We start from the raw sequence: 27,119 nt of genomic DNA, 5'->3' as shown, positions 1-27,119 counted from the left end.
AGTAGGGCCCAGGTAAAGACCCCAGAGGTGGTGTGACTTGCCCAAAGAAGGGCCCAGAACTTCAGGATTGGGACCATGTCTTGATGCCCTGTTTACTTCTCCCCTCAAAAAGCAACCACATATTTTTAAAGAGGACTAGAAATATAGTAGAAAGACTGCAACTCTTTGTGTGCAAAATAGACTCCTTTCTTCTAAAAATACATTGAAAGAGAAAGCAGTCTCTTTACTGTGAAGACAAATGGCTCATTTCCATCACCGAGATTCCTATTTGTGAAAGTTTTAATTCAGTTTTTAATAGCTGTGGAAAAGAAGCACCCTATTTCTGTGCCCAGTGCCATAGACTGAGGCATGAATAGTTAAATGCAAGGCTGTGGGGGTAAGAATCCTCCTGGAAGCCTCGGAAAGGCAAGAGCCCAAACCCACCCCTCCCGTCCACCAGCCCTGAGGCTGCTCCTCAGGGTTCTGCTGGGTCCTTGACCTGCAGAGCCATCCAGATGATCCCCTTGTGCAGAAACGCATCCAGAGCATAGAGCCTCCTACCTGGTAGACAGAGGACGAGTGTTCACCTTTCCTTCCTGCCAAGTGGTTTGCACTGTTGTTCAGTTCCAGCTCAGATTACTGGCAGGCTTGTTGGGGAGGGTGTGGATCTGGACTCTGTGGTGGCACTCAGATCCAGAGGCTCCTCTCTGTGTTGCTGGCAGGTGCCGGCTTGACTGGGACTAACCCCCTTTGTCCACCCCTGTCCCCTCCACCACCCTGCAGGATGTGAACATTTGCAGAATGACCACAGGGTGATTGTGGACTTTAACACAGCAGACCCGCTAATCCGCTGGGACTCATATGAGAACCTGAGTGCAGACGGTGAAGGTGAGTCTTGTTACCTTGCTATCAGTTCCTGGAGAATGGAACCCAGAACAAGCAGTTTGTTCACCTTTAGATCGAAAATCTCCTTGCAGCCTGCTTGGAGGCTGTCAAGAATCCACACCATTGTGAGTCTGAGGGCACTTGTGAGAATCAGGCTTGGTGAATTGGGTTGAGCTTTGACAAAGCTGCATAGTGATGGTCAGTTAGTGAACTTGTCATCTAGAAGCTTCCTCACCTGAAGCTGTATGTCTGTCTCTCCCTTGCCCTCCTGATTGCGGAAGGGGAATGCCTGGTGTCTGAGCACTGGCAGGCTTCCTACTGTTGGGGAGCCCCATGGGCAATAGGTATGTGGGTTCTATTTCTGTTTGCTCATTACACTGGTGTCCAGGTTGTATGGCTGCGTCATTTAGTCTCTGTTTTGTGAGTCCATCTCTCCCAAATGTATTCTCTGTTTGCCGCGGGATCTGCAGTTTGAGTCACAAGTATCATGAAAGAGAAAAGGTATGAAGGGTGGCACCTGCCAGGTTTATAGAAAGAAGCCTCTGCAGGTCAGTGTCAGAGAGGAGGGATCAGACTTCTTCTAGGTGCTTGAGAACACGGCCTTTCATCTTTTTCAAGCACCAAATTGTGAACAGACCTGATTTGGGGGAGAGAGTGAAAACAATTTTGTCCGGTTAGTTCCATCCAGACATTAAATAGCCAAAAGCAAGTGTTGTGGTCATAACTCCACATGTGTGCGTCTTTGTGCATTGCTGGGATTGAAGGGACTCGCCGGGGATGTCTGTGTCTACTCAGGGCGTCAGGGCGGGCACGAGGCTCCTCAGCTTGTCCACTTGGAGAGTCCTGGGTCGTGTCAGTATTTCTGTGATACAGAGCATCCTGCTGTCTAGAGGTGAAGCCCTCATCACTCCTCATGGTCTCTAAGTGCTGTGTGTGTCAAGCCTCTGTACACACCTTGAAGTGCCATTCCCATGCCCGGTTCATTCACCACACTGCATTCCATTGAGGGGCTCAGTTGCTCTTGATGTTTTTTTTAGACCTTGCACATCTACTTTTTTTTTTTTTCAAAATTGAAATATAGTTGATTTACAATATTATACAAGTTACATATATACAACATCGTGATTCACAATTTTTAAAGATTATACTCCATTTATAGTTATGATAGAATATTGGCAGTTTTCACTATGCTGTGCAGTGTATCCTCATGGCACATTTATTTTATACGTAATAGTTTGTACCTCTTAATTTCCTACCCCTATCTGACCCCTCGTCAGTTACAGTTGCTCCCGGTGGAGCTCATGGAGGGTTCTGAGTTCTCACTGTTGTAGGTGCTGCGTGGATGGCCCCTGCTGCCAAGGCCCTGCAGACTCTTGCACAGCCACCTTGCACAAAACATGCAGTTCCCCTCACGTGGAATCATTACCCTTCCTGAGGTTCCCTCCATCTCCCAGCTCTCCAGGCTCCTCTGTGCGGTTGACCTGCATTGGTGAGCTCATTCCTCATTCCCAGTGCCCTTAGCTCTCACTTGGAGCCTCAGTCCCTGGCTTGGGTTCCTGGAGGAGGGCACCAGTGCCCCCCCCCCCCCGCCCCGCCCTCCTGTGAAGGCAGGGGGCGTTGGCTGGCGGGAAGCAGTCTCAGCCATGTTTCCCTCAGGGCAAAACTTTCTGGGGTTAAGGAAGGTTTGGCAGCCTATGTTTTTGGCTAGAAAATGATGTCTTTTGGCCCTTCCTTCTATGTGTGCTTCCATTTCTAGTCCCTGCTGGTTAAAACACACACACACACACACACACACAGACACACACAGACACACAGACACACACACACAGACACACACAGACACACACACACACACTGACCTAAACTGTTTATCTCTGCTGTCCTGGAGTGGACCCTCTGCAGTCCTTCAGTCAAGGACCTTGACCCTTGTTATGTCCGGGCAAAGTGTGCCTCTTCCACCAGCCGTGAACTCGTTCACGCGTGGACACTTGATCCCCGATGTCCTGTCTTCATCACAGAGACTCAGTTCTCTGCTCCCAGCTCTGTGGCCCAGAGGGGATCTGGGGCTCCCACTGCCTCATCAGTATTTCATGGGACTCTCGCTGTCTCAAGGAGAGAAACGGAGGGTGGGGGCGGACAGTGGGGCAGCCTACAGGAGCCTCTCACGTGCTATTTTATTTGATCCACGTAAGACCCTGTGACCCATTTTAGAGATAAAGGGGGAAATACCCAAGAGAAATCAAAAGCTGGACTTTGGTGAGGGGTCCTGGTAGCTTTCTGGGGCTGTGCACTGTTGGTGGTCACAGGTGAAGCTGAGTGAGTTGTCGTGTGTTTGAGATCATGCAGGATGGAGACTGTGGAAGTGGGACACAAGTAAGTCTGGGCCTGTTTGACCCCAGTGCTATTTGGTGCAAACCTCATCCTTCCAGCTGAAGACCTGCTGGTCCCTGGACCAGAGTGAGGCCTGCAGCACAGCCCATGGTTGGGCATGAAGCCTTGTCGTGCCCCTCCTTTCCTCTGTTCCTGGCTTTAACCAACGAGTGTGTTTCTGGCCGCAGGTAAAGCTTGTGGATCCAAGGTTGCATAGACAGGGGCCGCTGTCCCCCAGGTTAGGGCTCTGATACTTCAGGTCACCGCCCAATAAACATTGGCCAATCAGAGTTGGCCTCCAGGCAACCACAGTGGCCCCAGAGCTCCATGGGGGTGGGCTGCAGAAAGGGGGCCTCTGATTTCTTATCACTTTTACAGTAAGACCCAGTCCTGTCACTGTCCCATGCAGGACGCTCTACTGAGCCGCCAGCAGTTGGGCCGCTGGTGAGGACAAGTTGGGTCTGGAAGAACTGGCCACAGGTGTGTGCAGTTACAAGTTCTGGATCAAGCTGTGACATTTAGATGTTGTCATTTGGTGGCGCTAGTGGTAAAGAAACCCGCTCCAGTGTTCTTGCCTGGAGAATCCCAGGGACGGGGGAGCCTGGTGGGCTGCCATCTATGGGGTCACACAGAATCGGACACGACTGAAGTGACTTAGCAGCGCAGCAGCAGCAGTGGTAAAGAACCCGCCTGCCAATGCAGGAGACACAAGAGATGTGAATTCGAACCTTGGGTCAGGAAGATCCCCTGGAGGAGGACATGGCAACCCACTCTGGTATTCTTGCCTGGAGAATTCTATGGAAAGAGGAGACTGGTGGGCTACAGTCCATAGAGTCAGAAAGAGTCAGACATGAATGAAGTGACTTAGCATGCATGCACACTTTGAAAATGCATTTGAAAGTATTTCTCCCCAGAAACTGTTGTCAGGTGTTGAGATTTGGAAAAGCAAAGCATACCTTGGTGACTTATCCAAAAGAGGGTCCACTGGAATCTGGCAGATCAGACCTTAGGTCCGGGCTCTGCTCTCTGTCCAAGGTCAAGCTCCTCCCTGGCAGAATGGGAATGCTGCTGGCTGAGCTTCCAGAATGTAGTGGCTGCATCATCAGTGTCTGGCCACTGTAGCCACTCACTGAACCCTTCCACTCTGTACCCAGACGGGGAATTGCTTTAGATCCTGCATCCTGCAAAACTTTCCTTCACATTGCTTGCTTTGACGGTTCAGAGCAGAGTAACTGCTTTAATGCAGCCCACCTGTCAAATGCCGATGGCACCTTGCTCAGATCTCAGGAAGCGCCCTCCTGTGCTTTCTTGATTTTAAGCCTCCAGCTCTGGCCTTGCAGGTCCCCTTCCAGGTGTGAACCGGTGACCTGGAGTTAATCCTGTTTTGATAAGGGATTTCGGGCAGTGATTGGGATGGAGAGCAATGGCTTCATCTAATCTGAAATATGGTAAAGCATCTGTTTACAATGTGGGATACCCAGGTTCAGTCCCTGGATTGGGAAGATCCCCTGGAGAAGGAAGTGGCAACCCACTCCAGTACTCTTGCCTGGAAAATCCCATGGACAGAGGAGCCTGGTAGACTACAGTCCTTGGGGTTGCAAAGAGTCTGACACGACTTCACTTTCACTTTCAACCTGAAATACAAGAGTCTCATCTTTGTGCTGGGAACCATAAAGTCCTTTGGGTGTTAGCTTTTTGAAGTGGATTGGATCCTGTCAGAAGAGCGAGTGCGATGTTGGAGCCTATTAATGAGTCATAACTGGCCCTGAGCTGCCATCTCAGTGGCGTCAGAGAAATTGACTTGAAATTCATGTCATCTGGACGAGTTTGCACGAATTAGCCCACGTCAGCCTCCCAGTGAAAGGTTGCAGCTGCAGGCCGTGACCCACTTGCAGTTTATTTCCTCCTCTTGGGGACCCTTAGCCTTCCTACCTGAGAGGGTGGAGAAGGGAATGGCAACCCACTCACTCCAGTATTCTTGCCTGGAGAATGCCATGGACAGAGGAGCCTAGTGAGCCACAGTCCCTGGGGTTGCAAAGACTTGGACATAACTGAATGACTAATATACACACACACAGCCTGCCAGCAACAGCTGGAGGCCTTAAGAAGCATTATCCCAGGACAGCTAGTGGACAGAAGCACTGAGAGTTGGCTTGATTTCACTGGGGTCCTTGGCTCTCAGCCTGCCCACATCCCTCCAACTGTGGGACCCACCCTGGGGGGGACCCACCCTGGGGGTGAGCATGTCCTGTGCTCTGGGGTAGGGGTATGAAAGGCAGGTGGCTGTGGACATGCCCTCAGCTTCAGCCAAGGGCATGTTTATCCGCTCTCTCTTTCCTCCTTGATGGCCAGTGTCGGCATTGCTTCTGCCCCTCGATGCTGCACCCGCTTTGGCAGTGGCTCCCTGGGCGGCCTGCCCGTGCCCTGCATCCTGGCTCTGGAGTGCACATCTCTAGACTCCGTCACTGGCATTCTGCCTTGGGGACCAGCACCTGAGTTCTGACTGCCAGTGGGTTCTCTGAAAGATGAAACTAGAAGTGGACCTGACCCCCCGGTCTCCCTAAGACCCCAAGTCACACAACTTCTACACTAGTGTGAGCTCAGAGAGTGTGTAAATATGGCATGGCAAAGAGTTTGTTCCTGTTCCCTTCTTTGCAAGGTCTCACAGACTCACTTCTACCGAATTGCGTCTCAGTCGTGCCCCCCGCCTCCCCCGGCTTGCTCTCCACCTCCCTCCCAGCCTGGACGCTTGCACATTGGCTGCGTGGATTAAGCTCAGACCAAACCTGGTGAATTTCCTTCTGTGCCCTCCATGTGGAGAACTTTCCCAATAGCAGGCAGGGTTGCAGTATTTCCTGCAGAACCCTGCAGGTGCCTTTCTGCCAAGTCAGGGCTCTGACACTTTGGCGACATCCCCAATTCAGGAAAGATTACAAGCTTCATATTAGCAACTAGAACCAAAAGCCTGAGGAGGAGAGGCCCGGGATGTGCATGCTCGTGGGTCCCCTCCGCCGCAGCACACGCACACATCTCGCTCCTCCTTCCACCTCTTGCCTGATGTGGTCTCACTATCACCCTGCCTCCCATCTCTTCAGACTCAACAAATGTAGGGCAGGGAGGAGAGGTTTCAGATCCCATGTTTGTGACTTTATCACATGCTACCTTTGGAAAATGCTGCAAACTGGAGAGAAAAGTTCCCTGTGAATTAAAGGAAAAGGGAGGTGTTTTGTAGAAGGGGGCAACTGGGAACATCCTGTATTTTGTCTCTTTAGAGACAGTTATCATGTGCCTATGCTTTATATTAAAAAAGGGGGGGTCTCTGTGATGCTCTCTTGGCAGTGCTGTGAATTGTGGCAATGAGGGGTGTTCTGGGGTCGGGCTATATGTCCTGTAGCTCTGGGAGTCCAAGCAGGCACCTCAGGAGGGGCTGGAGGGAAAGCGTGGTCTTCTAGAGGGAAAGGAGATTTGGATGGAGGTGAAGATGGCCTGCTGTGGGGTGAGGACAGAGGTACCTCTCCCAGCCTCGTAGTGGGCTGCTGCCGCTCCACGGTCCTGGGGCTGGGTCTGGCCAGGCAACTGTTACCACTTTCTAACTAAAGAATATGTCTGTCAGCTCCAAATGAAGCCCCCTGGCAGTCACTCCCAGCCCTCCCTCTTCTAGCCCCAGGAGACCACCCATCTTCCTTCTCTGTGAATTTCCCTCATCTGGACGTTTTGTGCAAGTGGAATCCTGCAGTGTGTGGCTTTTCATGACAAGCGTCTTTGATACTGCATGATGACTTGAGGGTTCATTCATTTTTGGTACGTCACTCCTTTTTTTATGGCCGAATAATGTTCCAGAGTGTGACTAGACCTCAGTGTGCCGATCCATTCACCAGCAGGTGAGCATCTGGGTTTTTTCCACCTTTTTTCCTCTTATGGTTAATGCTGCAATGAACCTTCCTGTACACGTTTTGGCCTTAGGCTGTTCTTTTATTGCCCATCTTTTCTACTACTTTGTGAAATTTCCACTTCTTTTAGTCCTAGTTGGTTTCCTTTTCTGGTTATTTCTTCTGTCTTTATGGGTCTCACATTGGAATCACAGTGAACCTTCTGAGGGTCTCCTGTCCCACTTTGCCAACTACTCCCAGGAATATTCAGGAAACCCATCAAGTCTTTTCTGTGTTAGCTATGTAACCTCATGCACAAAATTCCATCTTGGTACAGTGGAAAGTTCTGAAGCCTGTCAAAACACTGAGCTGCAGAACTGCCTTTTGGCCACACATCAGCAGAGCCTTACAAGACCACGTTGTTTCAGGAGAAGTTGACAGGAACAGCCTGAAAGGGCTCTGTGTGATTGAAACCCACAGGTAGGAATGCAGGGAATATGACAGTGTTTTGGGCACAAGTGTTAGAGGCTGGCAACAGCATGACTGCCAAGATCTGAAGGCCTCACTGGTGCCAGTTGCTGTGCATTCATGAAGGCTGTCGCAGCTCCTTTGTGAAGCCGCTGCCAGGATGAGGAAAACTCACCTTCCACCCCCCACAGTGGGAAATGAGCCTCATGAAAGGCCAGCCTCCTTTTGACACACAACTAGTCATGCAGGTTCTTTGTGTTAGAAATGGAGAAAAGAGACCAATCTGGCCAGTGTACAGATTTGTTTTCCTCTTTGTTGGTACCTTATTCTGTTGTTTTTTCATACAGTTGTCAGCTTCGGGGTGCAAAGGTCTGATTTTAAGACTCTGTCCTGTAGGAGACTGGGACCCCCTCTGGGCACAGCCTTGGCTATAACATGGCAGGGCCCATTGATCTCAGTCCTCAAACCAGATCTTTCAGATTTCGGTTTCTAATTTTTTTTCTTTTGATGTGAATTCTTTGAAGAAAAGTGTTAAGTGATCAATTAGTTGCTTCCTGTACTTCCCTGGTAGCTCAGCTGCTGAAGAATCCGCCTACAATGCAGGAGACCCCGGTTTAATTCCTGGATCGGGAAAATCTGCTAGAGAAGGGATAGGCTACTCACTCTAGTGTTCTTGGACTTCCCTGGTGGCTCAGCTGGTAAAGAATCCGCCTGTAGTGCAGGAGACCTGGGTTCAGTCCCTGGGTTGGGAAGATCCCCTGGAGAAGGGACCGGCTACCCACTCCAGTGTTCTGGTCTGGACAATTCCATGGGGTCACAAAGAGTTGGACGTGACTGAGTAACTTCCACTCTCTTTCAACTTAGTTGCTTGATTGCAGTGACAGTGTTATTTGCAGAGTGGGCACAGTCCTGTCAGTTCCCTTGATAGGAATGGGGATTGGTTAGGACCCTTGCTGCTGCTGCTGCTGCTGCTAAGTCGCTTCAGTCGTGTCTGACTTTGTGCGACCCCATAGACGCCCTCCTATCAGGCTCCTCTGTCCCTGGGATTCTCCAGACAAGAACACTGGAGTGGGTTGCTGTTTCCTTCTCCAATGCATGAAAGTGAAAAGTGAAAGTGAAGTCACTCAGTCGTGTCCGACTCTTCGTGACCCCATGGACTGCAGCCTACCAGGCTCCTCTGTCCTTGGGATTTTCCAGGCTAGAGTGCTGGAGTGGGGTGCCATCGCCTTCTCCGGGTTAGGACCCTTACTGAGCACTAAACTGAGTAGACCTTCTTGCACAAGAAGTGCTTTATGTCCCACAGTAAAACAGACGTTTTCTCCTGAGCACAGACATAACCTGTGCCTTAGTGGCCATTGGGGGTTTGCTGGAGACATCTGTGTCTGTGATGTGCTGACTATATTCCATCTCAGGCTGACTGAGTGGCGACATTTGTGAGGGTTCCAGTTGTGCTGTGGAAACATGAAGGCGTCCAAACAGCTTTGCTTGTTTGCTCTGGTGTGTTACATTCATTTAAGGCTCAGAGCGTGTTGCTGTGCTTTGACCAACAAGCAGTCAAAGCAGAGGGGTAAACTGTTGGCTGAAGCCCACCTAAATTGCATGCAAAGAGACCTGAAGTGCAGAGGCGCTTGCTGGGCAGAACGTGGAAGTCTGGGTGTGCAAGTAAACACTGAAAGATGGGCCATGTGCAGTTAACACTGACAGTGAACTTGGCCACGTCGAGCTTGAAAGAGAGACACAGTCCCAGGACATGGAGACAGTAAGGTAAAGACTTCACAAGTGACGACTGTAGCTGAAGGATACAAATGATGCTGAAACTGATTTCTAAACCGGAGCAGGTTGGTGCTGGCTCCACCCGTCAGTTTGTCAGCTGAGAAGTCTTGGGAGTGAACACAGGTCTAGCTGGGTGGCTCTCCAGTGGAAGCCTTTTCCCCGCCTCCTCAGCCTCCAGGGTTCAAATTTCATTAAACCTGATTGCAGGAAACCCCACCCACGTGTTTACATTGCACTGGCCTTTTTTTGGTGGAACCAAAGTCCCTCTCTTAGCTAACAAGATCTTCTACCTTCTGTACTGCCTGGAGAGCAAGGCTGGGTCGTTGACAGAGGAGACACACCCCCACCCCGGGATGCTATGTTCTGGGGTTGAAGGCTTCCTTCAGGGGTCCAACGGTTGTGGGCTAAACAAGCTACAGGGCTGTTTGGAAGCAAGGTAAGCAGGGAGTGTGTGTGTGTCTGTGTCTGTGTGTGTCTATGTGTGTGTGTCTGTGTGTGTGTGTGTGGCTTCTGCTAGGGGAGAGGATGTCCGGTGGTAAGTTATGAGCAGAACAGCAGCTTTAACCTGGCAAGAAGAAAGGCCAGGCAGAAGACTGTTAAATTGCAGGTGAGAGGAGTCTTAGCTGCTTCTGCCTTTGGAGGGTCAGCAATGGTTTGAGGTGAAGTTTATATGCAGAAGCTCGCGGTCCGCTCCGTGGCTGGCTCGCTCTGGTGACTTCTGAGTGGGCCACAGGGCCTCCTGTTTCCTTGGCCAGCTGGGGCTCAGGCGTGTTTCCACAGTGACGAGTGCCTGGGAGGGAACCAGGTGCCAAGATAAGTGCCCTCGATGGGATGGTCCAGGCTGGGGTGTTGGTTGGACAGGAGAGGGGGGCCCCCCATGGGAGTGTCCTGCCGGCGTTGTTTGTGCCTGCTGTCTGGGGCACGGTCGCCGTGGCTTGGACACGCCTGCTACAGCCCCACCGTGAAGCCTGGCCTCTGTTATCGCCGCATTCCGGGCCTCACCCAGAGGACTGCCAGGAGCGCTTGGAATCTGTGTGGCTCCAGCGTCCCAGACGTGGGCCCTGCTGTTGGCACGTCCCTTTCCACAAGCCATGTGGTTCTCTGCCTGGAACACCCCGCTCCCCCTGCTCTATTTTTTTCCAAGAATTTATAGCCTGCCTCGATTTCAGAAAACATTTACACAGAGCCTGACTTGGCTTCCAAGGGAGCGATTCCATCCGTTCCCCTTGGCAGGCCAGGTGCCTCCTTTCTACTTTAGGTGTCTCCCCGCCTGGCATTCAGGGGGATGGTATTGGGTTTGGGGGTTTGGGCAGGTGTTTGCTCTCAAGGTGTGAGATGGCATGTCCAGAGAAGTTCCGTGCTACATGGAGTTATTTCTGGAACTTGGCCTGAGGAGAGCTCGGGCCAGGCTTTCACAGCCCTGGGGTTCTGAGCTGCTCATAGCGTTGTCTGTCTTTTGTTTAGAAGAGAAGGGCACGTTTCATCTCACCTGGGACAGCGCAACCACCCATCTGTGCTGTTGTGGACTAAAGGTCGAATTCTGAGAGGTCCCAGTGTGGCCATCTTTTCTTAGCTCTCGATTTGTTTGGGATAGGAACTAGTTCAGTATACATGCAAGGGAGCCTTTAATTAGCCCAGAGGCAGAACCCCACTGCAGTAAAATAAAAGCGTGCTGTGTTTCCTGAGAGGTTATAAATGCTGCAGTTATAAATGTCCAAGTGGAAAAAGAGAGAGCTCAGCGTGAGTGACTCAGTGAGTTAACAGGGACCCTCCTGTGAGGGACACCGGCCAAGCCTGGGTGTTTCTCCTGATCCTGAAGGTCCTGCGGCTCCCACAGGCCCTGAGAGAGGAGGTGTCCCTGGGACACTCCCAGAGCCTTCCCTTCCTGGCCAGAGGTCGCGGAGGGTCACTGACCCCGCTCATCCCGGCCTCCTGCTCTGGGCTCATCCCCCTTTCAGGGGCCCTGCTCTCTGGCGGCTGTCCCCATGCCTCAGACACTGGAGCCCCAGTGCCCCCTCTGCCTGAACGCCACACAGCAGGCACTGAGATGCTCCCCTGCTTCTGGGTGTCTTGCAGTACTGGGCCAATGCTCCAGGGCCTGTCCTCAGAATTTAAAGCTGGGCAATTTATCACGGGTTCCCACACTGGTCAGTCAGAGCTGATGCAGCACATTTGGGAGAGATGGTCTCTAACAGGGTGAGGGGCCCGAGAGGTACAGAGGTGAGGAAGGGCCCTGGGAATGCTTTGAAAGATCTGCCAAAGTGTTGCTCATCCTGCTGCTAGGCCCTGTGGAATGGGATGAGGCCCCCACAACTGCCTGGATTCAGCAGAAGCGAGTTTGTGATGAATCCACCAAGACAATGGCAGAGGCCCTTGGCGTCACTCAGCTAGTTTACTGCTAACTGCTTTTGTCTTTGTGGTTATTAGTCCCAGAGGAGGCTGAGAAGCAGAGCGGATTAGGTGGCTTGAGCAGTGTTGCACAGCTGGTGAGAGCTGGAGGTGGGCTGCTTCGGCAGCTGGAGGGCCCTACTGTGTCCCACACGAGATGACTTATAGAATCTTCAAATAGTATTTTTAAAAATCCATCTTTTATTTTAGATCTCTGTTAAAAAGCAGTTCTTCAACATAATTCCGAAGTGTGAGGTCAGTTAGGCTGAGTTAAGAATACTCCTTTATGGGACCCCATGAGACACTCTTATTCCTCAGGCTCTAGGCTGGAGGACAGATGTGGGGACTTGCAGAGACAGTGTCCACTCGGTGCCTACCTGTTCTCTTCCCTTTACGTTGGTCTCCCTGAATCACCAGGATGATCCCGGGCAAACCTCGTCAAGCACCCCATTGCCAGCCAACTTCTCCAATAAGGGAAGTGGAGCTCAGAGAGGTTGAGTTACTCACCCAGGGTCACACAGCTGTGGGCAGGATTTTTAATTAGGATTCACACTCAGGTTGATTATGCCAGAAAGTCTAGAGGGGGACTGAGGATGTGCACATAAATAGCTCCAGTGAAAAAGTTAAAACAAGCTTTATGTCACAAGGCGGGGGGTTGGGTGGTGGGGCACAAAGGGACCCTGACAGCTATACTGAAGATGAGAAAACTCTCCACGATCTCACGGAATCTAGGAAAAGGAAGGAAGATCCTGGAAGAGAGGGAGAAGGTGGAGGAATTCAAGGAGCAGGGGGTGGAGAGGCGGGGAGTGGAGTCAGAAGGGGAGATGAGGAGGGGAGGGGGGAGGGGTGAAAGGTGGACGCAGCGGGGGCCTGTTGCCCTGTGAGCCTCATTTCTGTCTTGAATTCATGATCTTCTGAATCATTGAGGTATAATTTACATACAGTGAAGTTCACTCTCTTTACTGCCCAGTTCCAGGAGTTTAACTTCCTGTCCTGAAACTCCCGTCCCAGCCACAATAAGAACATTTCTGTCACCCCACTCTTCCATGATGGCCCGCAGCCTGCTCTCCGTGAGCCTGTTTCCCACCCCGATCTCTCCCCGGGATGTCAGTTCAAGTCTTTGGAGTCTGGTTGCTCTCTCAGTACCTTGGATGTGGATGCAGACAATGGCATCATTACTTTCTTTCTTCTCAGGCACTGTTCCAGGGATGACTGCGATTATAAGACTTCCATGGGGATGTGTAGGTTCTGGTATTGGGTCTTTTTGATAGAGTGAATTGGTTTAGCTGAGTGGCCTCAAGTAGAGAGTCGTTTAGAACGAGCTGGAGATGGTGCGTGTGGGGTTGCTCCAGGAAGTAGAAGTGACTGACAGTGGCCAGCAGGCTGTGCCCAGAGACACAGCCTGTCTCCTGGTGAGTCAGGGTGGGTGGGGAGCCTTTCCTTTATCAGGGCTCCAAGTGGCTGTGGGTGTGGTGGGTGCGGTGGGCGCGGTGGGCACAGTGGGTGGGTACTGAGTGGTCTACCCAGGAACAGTTCCTTAATTTTCAGGACAGAAATGCACAGCCTGCCATGAGCTCCCGCTACTGCAGCCTAGGAAACAGACATAACACTGCCATCATCAACCCAGCAGCCTCAGAACATAGGCTCCTGTCCCGACAACGGACCATTTTGGGAGTTAGGGAGGAAAGCAGAGTGATTAAGTAGTTTCTAAGGAGTGTGTGTGTGAGAGGGAGAGAGGGAATTGAAAAGAAAATATTTAGGCAAATTCCTTTCCAAAATTAAATTGTTAATTTCACATTAAAGTGGTTTGTCAGGTTTAGAATTCCAGTGTTTTTAAAAAAACAGAAAGCATGGATTTGGGAGTGAAACAGAGGTAGAGCTGCATTCCAGATGATTCCAGTAACTTTTTATTATATTAAATGTTAGCATAACCTCTCTGAGCTTCTGTTTTCTCATCTTATAGAGGGTTCTTTACCACTGGGCCACCTGGAAAGCCCGTCCTGGCACAGAGGAGATTCTTAAAAAGAACCTCTGTCTTTGGAATGTCAGCCCTATTGCAGGAGAGGGCTGTTTCTTGTGTTCTGCCCTCCTCTGATGAGAAAAATCATGATTCTTTGTAACCTCACCTGGATGCAGCCACACCTGAGAGCCCCGGCTCCTGGAAACATCCCTTCCTGCAGCCTTGCTCTTTCTTTCTGTCTCTGCTGACCCATCTGATGCCGTGAGATGTGCCTGACGCCCTCCGTCTCTTGCTCCTCTCCGTATTCCCCAGGCTGGTTCGTCCCAGCACATCATCGGACTTTGCTGAATATTCCATTTCAGTATCCATTAACAACTGACTAGCAGCCGTGGCCAGTGCTTAGGAAACTCTCATGGACATTTCCTGGAGAGGAGTTTTCTGCTTTTCTCCAGTGAAGACTTGCAGGGAAGATACTGTTAGCGCTTTTGAAAAGTTACTTTTCCAAGCAAACCTTTCACAAAGGTAAAACATAAGAGTCATAGATTCAGTATTTGAAAGAAAGAAGGATTTCAGCAGTTCAGTGTATCTATCAGGTTTGCTGTTTTGTTTAAAATTGATTTTTTGTTGGAAGCAGGGCTAGGAGACAGTTGAACTTAGTACAGATCAGTTCTACACCTTTTTGGGGACCGAGTGGTTGGTACTTGAATGGGGGTGAAATTGAGATGTTGCCTTCCCTTTGGCCAATTCTTCACATACCTGTGAGCACATACCTTTGAGCATAGGTGGGCATTGGTTAATCTGTGTTCAGCCAGGATGGGAAGGAACGTTTTCATTTTTCTTCCTGTCTTCTTCACTTTCTTTTGAAATATTTTGGGGGTGTCTCTTTCCCTCCTTGTGAGATAGCCCCCACTCAAAAGTCAAGTGGGAGTGGGCAGGGAATCGTCACAGGATAGCAGGTGTGGAGTGGCGAGTCTGTCCTGCAGCCTCTGCCCTTTACTGAGGCAGAGAATGTCCTCTGCCTCTTTTCTTTTTTTCCAGATGAGAACCTCCCTGCTGGTAGCAATCGGAGCTGTAGTTACGTTTGATTTTTAACCAGGCCCTGGCTGCAGGGAAAACATTACCAGATAACTCACAGGCCACCTTTTGGAAGGGGCTCTGGCTTTTGTTCAGCGGGGTGGGGACAGTGGGAAGGGACGCGGCGCAGCGAATGGTTGATCTGCACTGGGACAGGTAGAGGCTCTTTCTTGTCCTGCATCTGCAGCAGAAATGCTGGGGGTCCTGGGCGGCTCACATCCCAGTCTGGAGATTGGGGTCTACATTTGCAGAATGAGGATTAAAAATCCCCATGAGCTGGAAGCACAAAATTATAACATGTCATTTAAATATATGAAAGGATGCAAGGGGCAGATGAAGTGAACGATGCCGACTTCCACCCTTCACCCACCCAGTGGCTGTGATAGCACTCTGCGTTCTGTGATGGAGCAGAGCTTCACAGCCCCAAGCCTCCTTCACCTGAGGGGCCACACCCTCCCTTCCGCTGGGGACTGGCGATGGTGGTGGTGGTGGGACCCCAGCCCCAGCCCTGCCAAGCATTACAGAAGTGAGTTTGGCTTCATCAGTTCTCTGAAAATTACTTGTTGCATCACTTTTCCAAATCTCATTAAAAGGGCTACTTTGCCATCAGTTATGTCAGCATGTCCTTGAAAACTGACCACAGTTTTGGGGGCTTCACAGAACAGGTTAGGGCTTATGTCTCATTTTCCATGGAGGGTTTGGCAGTCAGTCATGCAATGACTTCCTCCCCCAAGCCTCCCAGATAACTTTTGTCCCTGGTGATTCTGTTTTCATTGGTCTCACCCTGCAGTTTTCACATGGGGTCTCAGAAAACAAAATTCCAGCCCAGTGTAGGCAAGGTCACTCTTCTCCAGGTGTGGTTTAGAGGGGCCATACATAGGTGGGGGCACCCTGCCCACCCTGCCGCTGTGGGAACTAACCGACTCGGAAAAGTCCACCTCACAGGTGGCAGGAGGATGAAGGAGATGGGGAATGGCAAAGATTCTGTGTCACTGTTACGCACCTACTGTATGTCAGGACCCTATCACACCCGCAGTTCCTGCGGCTGCACAGATAGCGTTCAGACGTCCCTCGGACCTCTGCCTATCTGATAGGTACATTGAGTCATGTTTAGGTTCACAACTCTTGTTTTCATTGATATTTTGAAACCCTCACATTGACTTCAGCACCTTCCCAGTCTTATTGGGTGGCATTTGAAGGCCTGCTAAGTGGGTCTGTGCAGTCTACTTGGGGGAGAGGTTGTTTCAGTGTCTGGGGAGTGGAGACCCTGGGGCTGCAGGTGGTCAAGGGCTGTGGGCACTTCTGCCATCAGACTTTTGCCTATTTGTTTGGCTGTTGTTAGTTTTTTTTTTTAATTTTTTTTACCTGCTAAGACAGCAGAGCATCTTTCCAAAATAGTTCCCTAGGTTTTGTCATGTAAGAAGCAGCCAGAACATTCAGTCTGTCAGTACTCGGGGCCCACTGGGGGGTCCCTAATGCTGGGGATACCACAGGTATCCCCAGATACAAAAAAAAGATCCCTTCCCTCCAGGAGCCCATGTTCTTGTGGGGGAGACATCGGTAAGTCTGCAGTATATCTGGCTGTAGGTGTGTACTGCAGACAGACACCCAGCAGGGACAGAAAGGAAGGTCAGGAGAACCCACACTGAGGAGGTGAGAGAGCAAGCCAGGACAGCGCTGCAGGTGGAGAGCGGCATGAGCAAAGGCCCAGGGGCAGGTGTGCGCCTGCTGTGGTCTGCGTGGTGAACAGGAGAGAAGTGAAGCAGCACAGTCAGGGGATGCCAGGCCTGGTCCACCATGGAAGGAGCTTTTAATAATTGTGGCTACTCATATGAGTCTAGGCTTCCCTGGTGACTCAGTGGCAAAGAATCTGCCTGCCAATGCAGGAGACGCAGGAGATGTGGGTTGGATACCTGGATCGGGAAGATCCCTGGATCGGGAAGATCCCCTGGAGGAGGACACAGCAACCGACTCCAGTATGCCTGGAGAATCCCATGGACAGAAGAGCCGGGCAGGCTACAGTCCAGGGGTCACAAAGAATTGGACACGACTGAGCGACAACACACGTGCACTCACGTATTAGGAGCCCTGGGCCTGTGTTCTTCGTATATGTTCTCTAATTCTTACAAGTGTCTTGAAAGATAATACTGATTATTCCCTTTTATAAATCGGGGCCTTGGACAGTCTAAACGTCAAGACCAGAAATGCACAGAGTAAACGCAGAGCAAGAATCCCACGTGCAGATTCAGGGAAACTCAGTTGGAGTCCTTCTGTGGAGAATGCAGGGCAGGGGCAGTGGGTGCCAGAGGCCCCTCTTCCCTCTTGCCCCCCACAGCCTGGGATCACAAAGTGTGGGTGCAGCGGGGAGGCCCCTGGACAGCCCCCCACCGAGGCCCTGTGCTGCCTTTGGGAAGATTGAAGCTCCTACAGAGTGATTTAGGAGTTTTGGCGGGTCTGACTTTGAGGGCTCACTGATTTGGGTTGTATACTTTTCCTATAGATAGAAAATGTATTGGACATTTTCCACCGTAAAAAGGAACCTGCGCGCATGGTAGGAAGTTTGGAAAGGAGTCTGTGGTGGGGTTTGGCTCCGTCCCTCACTGCATACCCTGAGAAGCTCTGAGGGTCCGTGAGACCAAGGCCTAAATGTTCCATGCCCAGCCTCACACAGAGCTGGTGTTTTGTCAGCAGCAGTCGAGTTGTTTTTAATGTGTTTATTATTATTTTAAGATTTCTAATACTAATAAAAACAGTAAGATTGGGATTACTCATAACTCTGCAGCCAAGAGAATATCCTGCCCTGTTCCACTTCCTGCAGGCCCTTGTGGACTGTTCTCCATGTGGGGCTGGCCACAGGGCTCTACTCGAATTAATTAACGGGCACTTTGGGGTAGTGCCTGAATTTAAATCAGAAGAATTTTTGTACAGCTCATTCTTGGCTTCCCTTTTTCCCTTAATTCATTGTGCCAGTCCGTTTTCATTCAGATTGAGGGAGGAGGACTGGAGTCATGAGCGCATGGACATCTGTTTCTAGACATTGCCAACTCCCTGCCAGCTGTGAGGCTAGTGGTCTGCCCTGGCCACCCCTGGGCCCGGCACTGTCCACTCCTCTGCTCTGGGAGGATTGAGATTCTCACGGAGGAGAGTGTCTTCTGCTGCTCGCTCAGCAAAGCAGAAGGGGAATACCTGATTCCCCAGGTCTTGCCTTATTTTCTTGGCCACAGCTGGTGAAGAAATGAGACGAAAGATGCTTATCTGTGTACTCTGACTTTCAGTGTCTGTGTTCGAGTTTCATGTAGGGCACAGACAACCCCTGCTCGTGCACGGTTGGGGCAGAGGACTTGAACTAGGGTCTGTCTTATGCTCCAGCTCCCACTTCCCCCACGAGCTGTTCTGCATGAGCCCAGAGCATCCTAAACACAGTGACCTAGTGGCTCACACATGGGTCAGTTTTTCCCTTTCACAGTGGGAAGGGTAATGTTTGCAGGTGTCCCCTAACTTGGGGTGCTCATTCTGGGGTCCTCATGTATGGAGCTGGGTCCAGCATCTCCTCCCCCTGGCACCTTCAGGTCACTCGCTGCCGCCATGCATAGCATCATGACCTGCTGCCACGTCTCTGTGGATGGGGCACGGGCAGCAGGGGTACCAGCCTATGGAGCCAGAGAACCTGGGTTTTGGTCCCATCTGCACTTTGCAGCAGCTCCCCAACCTGGGAAAGTTACTCATGCTCTTTCAGCCTCAATTCTTCATCTTTACAAAGGGAATATGCTAGAAAGTCAGAGAAAATACACTTGAGTGCATACCCCATGATTGGTGCTCTGTGACCACCAGCTGTCACTGATACCATTCCCTAACGACCCTATGGCTGCATCTAGTTCCTGCCTCTTACTTAGACGCTCACATCCAGTTGTCTGTCTTGCAGGCTTGGTTTATTTACTGTATTTTGTGTATCATTGCTCCCCCCAGCCTTCCCACCAGGCACTGCATTAAAAGGAGGGTCCCTAGGTTCATACCAGCCTGTATCTCTGTGTCCAGTGTCCCCCATCACTTCTCGCTCTGCTTCTTCCTCTTGTGCACGTTTGAGATAAGAAGGAAGCTGGAGTCTCATGCGCTCTCAGCATTGCAGCCCAAGATACCCCACAGGTCTCTGTCCTGGAGTGTCAACCCTGTGTTTTTAAAAAAAGCTGAAACCTGCCAATGGTGAAGTGCATCAGGGCTAGAGCTGGGTCCTTCAGAGTGGCTCCAGGCCCAGTCGCCGCTGGAATGCAGTGGCTCCTGGGGCCGCAGACACGGGTCAAGCCCTCTGCGGCTCCGTTATTGTGGTCTGCCTGCAGTTTCACAGTTGGGAATACAGGGAGGCAGAGGAGGATGCAGTGGTGAGGTGCTGACCGCAAGCCCTCTTGTGCTGTTGAGTGCCCTCCCAGCTCTTTGTTGTAAGCCAGTGAGTGGTTGACTGCCGCCGCCAAGGCTGTAATTAATAATAGTGGCAGAGGGTTCCACTCTCCCCATCTGCATTGGAGACCTAATTTTGTTTTCCTTGGCCGTCCTTGTGCATGGAGATCAGTGCTTACCCCTTTGTGTTTCGAGGTCCTGCTGTGCCTTTGTGGGTACCTTCTTGGCCCAAAGATGCTGCACTTCCAGGAAGGCAGGCCGGAGACCAGTTCCTGTGCTTTCTCTTTTTGTTGAGCTACATATTTGGATTCTAGCAGATCTCAGGTTGAGAACAGCAGGCACCTGTGTTAGATGTTCAGTTTACTAAGGACTTGTTACCCAGGCCGCTGGAAGATGCCTTGTAGGTGCCGACAGAAGCTCTCTCCTGTCTTATATGCACCGTCCATTCTCGAGTCTTGGAGACTCGTGAGTGGAGCTGTGCTCACCATTCATGCTACAGATGAAATGAACAGTGAGCCCTCGAGGCAAGGTGACTCTGAGTGTGAGGAAGCCCAGAGATTCTCTAAATGACCCTTCTCTTTGCATGAAAAGGTAGGGCCTGAAGATGTTTGGTTATTCAGATTTCTTTGTGGGCATTTGCTATGCAGGAGTATATGTAGAATTTTTGGATTCTAGAAGAGTCTTTGGCCCTGAGCATTCCAAGTTATGAATTTGTTTATTCAGACAAAATATAGATGTGTTCTAAGAGCCCAAAGCCCCCTTTCATCTTTGACTTACAGTCTGTCTCTCGTTTTCTCCCCACCAGTGCTGCATACGCAGGGCCCTGTGGACGGCAGTCTTTACGCCAAGGTCAGAAAGAAGAGTGCTTCAGATCCCAGTGTCCCAGGCGGGTCCCCTGCCGTACCGGCCACCAGCAGCCCAGACCATAGCGACCACACCCTGTCTGTCAGCAGTGACTCGGGCCACTCCACAGCCTCGGTGAGGACCGACAGGACCGAGGAGCACCTGACTCCAGGACCCAAGAGGGGCCTGAGCCCCCAGGAAAAGGCCGAGCTGGATCAGTTGCTCAGTGGCTTTGGCCTCGAGGATTCTGGAAGCCCCGTGAAGGATATGAGTGATGCTCGCAGCAAGTACAGCGGGACCCGCCACGTTGTACCGGCGCAGGTCCACGTGAACGGAGACACCACCCCCAAGGACCGAGAGACGGACATCCTGGATGATGAGATGCCCAGCCACGACCTGCACAGCGTGGACAGCATCGGGACCCTGTCCTCCTCTGAGGGCCACCAGTCAGCCCACCTGAGCCCCTTCACCTGCCACCAGAGCAGCCAAAACTCCCTCCTGTCTGATGTATTCGGCAGCACCGCCGGCGAAGATCAGCACGGTGCTCTGGCCCCAGATCTGGGACTCGCCGCGGAGCCCCTGTTCGAGCGAGAGCGGGTTTTTGGGAGCCGCGAGCCGAAGCAGCCGCAACCTGTGCTCAGGAAGCCCTCTGTGCCCGCCCAGACACAGGCCTACGGGCCAAGCAGCTACTCCACGCAGACCTGGGTGCGCCAGCAGCAGATGGTGGCCGCTCACCAGTACAGCTTTGCCCCTGATGGGGAGGCCAGGCTCAGCAGCCGTGGTGCAGCCGACAGTTCTGGCCTGCTGCAGATGCAGCCTAGGGTCCCGCTCACCCCCACTCGGGGGGCCAGCAGCAGAGTGGCCGTCCAGAGGGGCATAGGCCCTGGACCACATCCTCCCGATATACAGAGACCCCCTCCTGGCAAAGTAGCCTTCAGACCCAGGATTCCAGATGTCAAAGTCGTGAATGGTACTGGCCCGGAGCTGGGTGCAGACCCTTCCCCAGGCTCACCCACCCTGGACATCGACCAGTCGATCGAACAGCTCAACAGGCTGATCTTGGAGCTGGACCCCACCTTTGAGCCCATCCCCACCCACATGAACATGTCAGGCAGCCAGGCCAACGGCCCCATGCCCCCAGACGGCATGGGAGGTGGGCTGCGGGCCAGTGGCCGCCTGCAGGACACAGGAGATGGCCCTGGCAGGGCCCCAGTGAGGCAAGGTGAGCTGGGGTTTCATGGGATGCACACTTGCCTGTGTCTGTGTTTTATAGAATAAGGTTTTATGGAAGAGCTCCGGGCTCATCACAGAGTCTGAAAGGGGAATGAGGAGGACAGTTGGGGCCTTGGGCATAGTCTTGTGAGGACAGGCAAGTGAGCATACCATTCGGGTGTGGACGGTAGCCACGAGCTGGCCACCCAGGGAGTGGGGAGGCTGTTCATGGGGCAGCAAGCTCAAGCTAGAGAGAGAGGGTCATGGGGTGGGTGGAGGTGGGGAGTGGGAGGAGTGATGGAGGGGTAGGTTCTAGGGAGTCGGGGCCTAGAGGCTTGGTAAGGATCCCAGCCACCACAGCAGGCTGCAGGGTCCAGCGGCAGCCCCAGCACAGCAGGGATGCGGGCCCTGAGGGTGTCCCTATGTGCATCCTGGAGCCTTCTGGGCTCTGCTGCACAGGAGGCGGGCACTGTGCAGGCTCTTAGAACGTGGCTTGTGTGGAGTCAGGGCCAGGCCTTCCTGCCCAGCTGCAAGACCTGGGAAGGCTGCAGGTGGCTGTAGTGGAGAGAGGTGACCTCTGGGTGTATGGCTGAGTGGATGTGGGAGCAAGCGTTGAGTTCTACCCTGTGATAGGCTCTCCATGTTGGAAAGGCACAGGCTGTGGGACCAGGGCGGATGCCCCGCAGGCTGTGGGCACTGGGACAGAGTGGGTCAAGGAATAGTATGTGAGGCCATCGGGGGAGTGTGTGTATAGAAACTTCCACACAGAGGAGATGGGGCCAAGTCTAGAAGCTTCCACACAGAGGAGAAGGGCCAAATCAGGTATCCAAACCTGGGTGCTGCTGAAGTCTGGGGAGGTTTAGGGAGGGGTGGAGCTGCAAGGACCCAGGGGTCACCGTGGGGTCAAGAGTGTGCTGACCAGTGAGACCAGGCCTCCCTGTGTTGGCGTGGAGGTGCGCATCCACATCTTTGGTGTCAGCTGGTTCCCTAAGGATGCTGCCTCTAAGAGTGAAGATGGGAGGCGGGATGAAGGAAGGATTCCGTAGCTTCCTCCTAGTCCTGAGTCTGACCCCGAGGGCTGAGCCAGGGTCACTGATGGGGCAGGAGTGCTGCTCTTGCCGCTGGCATCGTTCTGGGCCCTTTCATCTTCTCAGGCCCTTCAGCTGCAAGGACAGATCCTGTCTTACAGTTGAGTTTCCAGAGGTGTCAGGACATGGCCTTGCAAGGTCTCATAGGTGGTTCGCAGTAGAGCAGGACTCAGCCCTGTGGCTGCACATAGAGGCCCTGCCTGCTTTGCAGTCATACAGGGTGGATTTCAGACCCAGCCGGGTCCCAGATGGCTTGGGGAACCTGAGCTTTGCAGACCTCGGGCCTGTCTAACTGTGCGTTGGCTGACTGTGTGCTTTGGGTTAAGGGTGTAGTTTCTGAATTTCTCTTCGCTCCATCTATTAATCCCTATCACATACCCGGCTAGTGGAAAAAGTACAGGCAGTGCTGGTCCACAAGCCCCTGAAGGGTACCTGGATCCTAAGTGTGATGATGCTATGACATCCGGGCTTCCTGGTGGCTCGATGCTAAAGAATCTGCCTGCAGTGCAGGAGACGCAGGTCCGATCCCTGGGTCGGCAAGAACCCACTCCAGTATTCTTGCCTGGAGAACCCTGTGGACAGAGGAGCCTGGTGGGCTAAGTCCATGGGATCACAAAGAGTGGGACATGACTGAAGCCACTGAGTTCGCAAGCACGCTGTGACATTCATTTCCTTTCCCTGAGTACCTGGGCCCTTGGATATCAGAAGTTTGGGAGTTGGGAAAAACTGAGAGAGCCTTCTGGGAGTAGGTTATCAGACTTAAATATGTAGCTGTCAGATAACAGTAGTTAATTGTAGCAACAAAACGGATGGAAGGATTTGGATATATGAACTCATTTAGTCAGATACGTTCAGGAGATTCTGAGTTTAAAAAAAGTTTCAGTGGGAACAAAGCTATCCGCATCCTGTCTCTTACCTCGCCAAACCTACTTATAAAGAATTTCTTGGAAAAATTAAAACCAGAAATCTTTTCTTTCTTTCTTGGATTAAAACCTCCTTTGAGATTTGGAAGAGGTTGGAGGTGGCTGAGTGTATGGAAGAGGGAAGGATTCTAAGCTCAGGTTACTGTCTGACAGCTTCCTTTAGTTCATTTGTTTTCCAGTGGATGGAACATAGTCCCAAATGATTCTTCTGTCTTGTAACAGTAGAACATAGAGCCTGGGGTTTTAGAAAGTCCCTTCATCTCCTCCAACCTTTAGTTAGCTATACTTAAATTACTTGATAAACTCATCACTGTAATTACTGGAATTTTAATTTTGATTTTAGATCTTTTCTATTTCCTGGTCTTATAAAGTAGTGACATTTTTAAAATGAAGGGACTTGAATACTTCAACAGACCTGTAAAATTTCTGCGAATGTTAGGTTATTGATTATGCAAATTCAGTTAAGAGTGTTTATTAATCCATTCATGTTTGTTAGGAATCTTGGGTATTTGTCAGTTTTCTTCCGTACTTGTAAAACTATGGTGACGTCAGGGGATGAGGTATAAATAAACATGGGCACTAATCTTCAGGGACTCCTGAAATTTGGGCATGAGCTTCTGGTAGGACCCCTGAGCAGCGATGAATACCCGCCAGCTGGGCAGCTTGCAGCTCACAGCGTGAGGACTGGCCTTCTAACTCGGAGTTCGGCTTTCAGTTTCAGAGTGAGCTCCTGTTTGAGAACAGTGCCGAGCCGGGAAGTGCAGAGCCTTGGAGACTCACACCACACTGATGAAAAGGATCTGGACAATGTAGAGGGTTCTTGGAACAGTCTGCAGGTGGACTTCTGGCTCTCGTTCTGGGACGTCTTGTCTTGCTAGAAATCCCATCTAAAGAATGTGCTTGTCTCTAGCTTTCAGCCCTTTGAATTGAGGTGGAGAGAGAGCTTCCTTCTCTCCCTGGCTAGTGTAGAGGACACTGGAACCCAGTGTCGATTTTAATATCAAAATGTCATCTGAGTATTTACATCTTTCAATTGCAAAAAAGCTAGATCAGCCAGCAATAGAAAGAAATCACTAGATGGCAAGGAGAGTCAGCTAACCAACTGATGCTGAGTTGTGGAACCTTTCAGAAGGTTCGGGGATGCTGGATCCCCGTGCTTTGAAGATGTTCAGATCCCCAGTGCACACATCCATCCTCTGGATGGGGGAAGCCAGGGCTGCCAAGCGGCACTGGTCCACATGTAGTTCTTGACTCTGCCATACTGAGTAGGAAGGGGACGATGAGTCTGAGAGGCTCCATGACATTTGCAGGACAGTGGCTCTCAGCCCACAGATGCGTTGTCCCATGTCTGTGTGCCTGAGGCTCACCCTATTGATGTGGGTCAGTATCTGACCAGAGTGGCCTCATGTCTTGCACACAGATAGGAAATAGGCTGGGAAGTTCTGTGAAGCTGTATTTTCTGCATGAGACCCTCCTTGGCCTGCCTTGCATCTTGCCCCCAGATGCTGACTGCCGCATAGTGTGTCTTAATTCTGAGTGAAGAAAAAGGTTTGTCACAAAAACTTTAGCATCCTGAAGTTAGTGAAATCCTTCACTGTTTGCAGATTGTGTCCTGATTATGAGAAAGACAAGTTACCTGGTGGTAGGGAGTTGGGGGTGGTGTTACCTGGAACTCCTCCTGGGGATTGCTGCATGTCCTGCACGGCTCGCACTGCACCAGCTCTTCAGGCAGCAGCATGTCTACCATGGCTCTGGTTATTTCTGAGATGACAATTAAATGCGAAGGCAAAGCATTTTCTGAGAAAGCTACCTGCAGTCAGCACAATAATAATAATGGTGAGGATGGTGGTGGTGGTAGGGTTAATGATGATAGTGATGGTGGTGGTGATGGTGATGGTAATGATAGTGATGGTGGTGAGGGTGATGATGATGACGGTGGTGGGGGTGGTGATGGTAGGTGATAGTGAGCACTGCCACTCAGCACCTTCCCTGTTCTTGGCGCTATGTCTGCATCACCCCTGATGTTCATTCCCAATGAATAAACAGGCTTCCCTAGAAGCTCAGCTGGTAAAGAACCCGCCTGTAATGCAGGAGACCCCAGTTTGATTCCTGGGTCAGGAAGATCCCCTGAAGAAGGGTTAGGCTACCCACTCCAGTATTCTGGCCTGGAGAATTCCACAGACAGAGGAGTCTGGCAGGCTACAGTCCGTGGGGTCGCAAAGAGTTAGACACCACTGAGCACCTTTCACTTTGATAGTGTATAAACAGCCTCCATCTGTCTCACTCGGCATCCTATGGCTGAGGCCTAATTCCACTCAAATTCTGCTCCCAGATCAAAAATCCCCTGGAGGGCAGTACCAGTGACTTCTTTTGTTTCCTGTCGCATAGTAATGTTTGTAAATAGAGCAGATGTGCTGGTGGAAGTGCAGGTGACCCTCCAAGAACTCATGTGTCTTTGCTGAATTGGCTTGGAGAACTTGGCGAGGTTCATCATGGGCTGTGTAGGAAGTCAGTCCTGGCTCATGAGACAAGAGAAAGGCCCTACAGTGGTGGAATCTCAGAAAGCCTTGGGAGGCCTTATAAAATGGGGTGAGGTGTGGAGGCGTTTCACTCCGTGCAGGTGCTCAGCACCTCTGCAGCTCCCCTGCTCTGAGCGGACATCAGACTGCGCTTCAGCCACAGCCTGTCTGGGCACTGCTGGGGCCTTGTGCTGCCCCACCCCCGAGGCCACCCAGCTGCATTGCATCCCTGCTCAAAAGTGGGTTTCTTAGATCACATCCTTTAAGTGAGGGGAGATTTCAACTGATAATACCAAGTAACAAAAGGAATGACTCAATATGTGAAGTTCATGATTCCACGGATGGCAGGAGGCCAGCTCTCTTTGCTCATACCTGCGGGCTCCTTGTTTCCTATTGTCGAGATACTTTATTCGTGGCACATCAACTCCCCCACCCATAACTGTCGGCTCCTGGCTGGCCTCATGTTCAGTTCACAGCTGGCACTAGGACATTGTGCCAGCGCCCCTCTTGTGCTTCTGTGGGCACAGTCATCCCTGCAGGAGTGAGTCCACGTCAAAGGTCTGATTTATGCTGAAGGAGAGTCACAGTAACAAGTATCAACTTCCAGTCCCTGATAGTGGGAAGCCCATCAATTTAAATTATGCATTAAACTCCAGCCAAAGGGAACCAGTATGAGAACCCAAGGTCCTCAGCCGTGGGTCCGCACCATGAGTGTGGGACCTCCTGAGCACGGGTGGGAGCTGTGGCGGCAGGAGCCCACAGGGGTGTGACAGGAGATCCAGGGGCATCGGGGAGTAGAGAGCAAGGCCTTTCTGGGGGAAAGGTGGGTGCGGGCTGTGCAGACACTGGGGAGAGGCTGGGCCCAGGTGCGCGGAAGTGCAGGTGTGTTCATGGATCAGGAATCCAGGTGCACGGAGAGGGAGGAGAAGAGGGAAGAAGGGGTGAGTGTGGACACAGAACACATCTGAGACAGAATTCCTGCCTTCAGTATTTCCTCTGTTCCCCGAGGTCACAGACCCTGAGTCGGGGAAAAGTTTCTTGGGCTGACCCCAGCATCACCTGGGGCAGCAGGACCGAGGCCTACTGTGGACCCCAGCGAGCTGCTGCAAGGCTTTGGGGGCAGTCCCTGTGCTTCCAGGGAAGCCGGGCTTCTCAGAGCTAAGAAGCCTCCTCCAGGATTGCCTGCTTTCAAAGCACTCCTGGTTCCTCTGGTTGAACGAGGTGGAAGATGACGTCCTGTCACAAAGAGGAAGCCTGAGGTCAGAGAGGGCGGGTGACTCAGACTCAGAGTTGGCCCATGGGCCCTTCCTGTGTTAGTTCTTAGGCATTTCCGGGAAGAGGGTACCGGATCAGGATAAGAACCTGCTGCAGACTGT

At 51.6% G+C, this 27,119-nt stretch overlaps 1 protein-coding gene across 6 annotated transcripts in view; it reads left to right on the top strand.

Moving 5' to 3' along the window:
- TNS3 (tensin 3) overlaps window positions 1–27,119 on the top strand; it is a 223,773-nt gene that overhangs the window by 137,480 nt on the left and 59,174 nt on the right. For all 6 annotated transcript variants that reach the window (XM_018047057.1, XM_018047055.1, XM_018047052.1 and 3 more), the window contains 2 exons: window positions 763–867; window positions 19,964–21,223. In XM_018047057.1, the coding sequence (XP_017902546.1) occupies window positions 763–867; window positions 19,964–21,223 (1,365 nt within the window). The remainder of the gene's footprint in view (window positions 1–762; window positions 868–19,963; window positions 21,224–27,119) is intronic.

This window comes from Capra hircus, chromosome 4 (genome assembly GCF_001704415.2).
Source record: "Capra hircus breed San Clemente chromosome 4, ASM170441v1, whole genome shotgun sequence".
NCBI classification, from domain to species: domain Eukaryota; kingdom Metazoa; phylum Chordata; class Mammalia; order Artiodactyla; family Bovidae; genus Capra; species Capra hircus.
The sequence above is the reverse complement of the archived record's forward strand: the minus strand, read 5'-3'. Positions and strand labels throughout refer to the sequence as shown.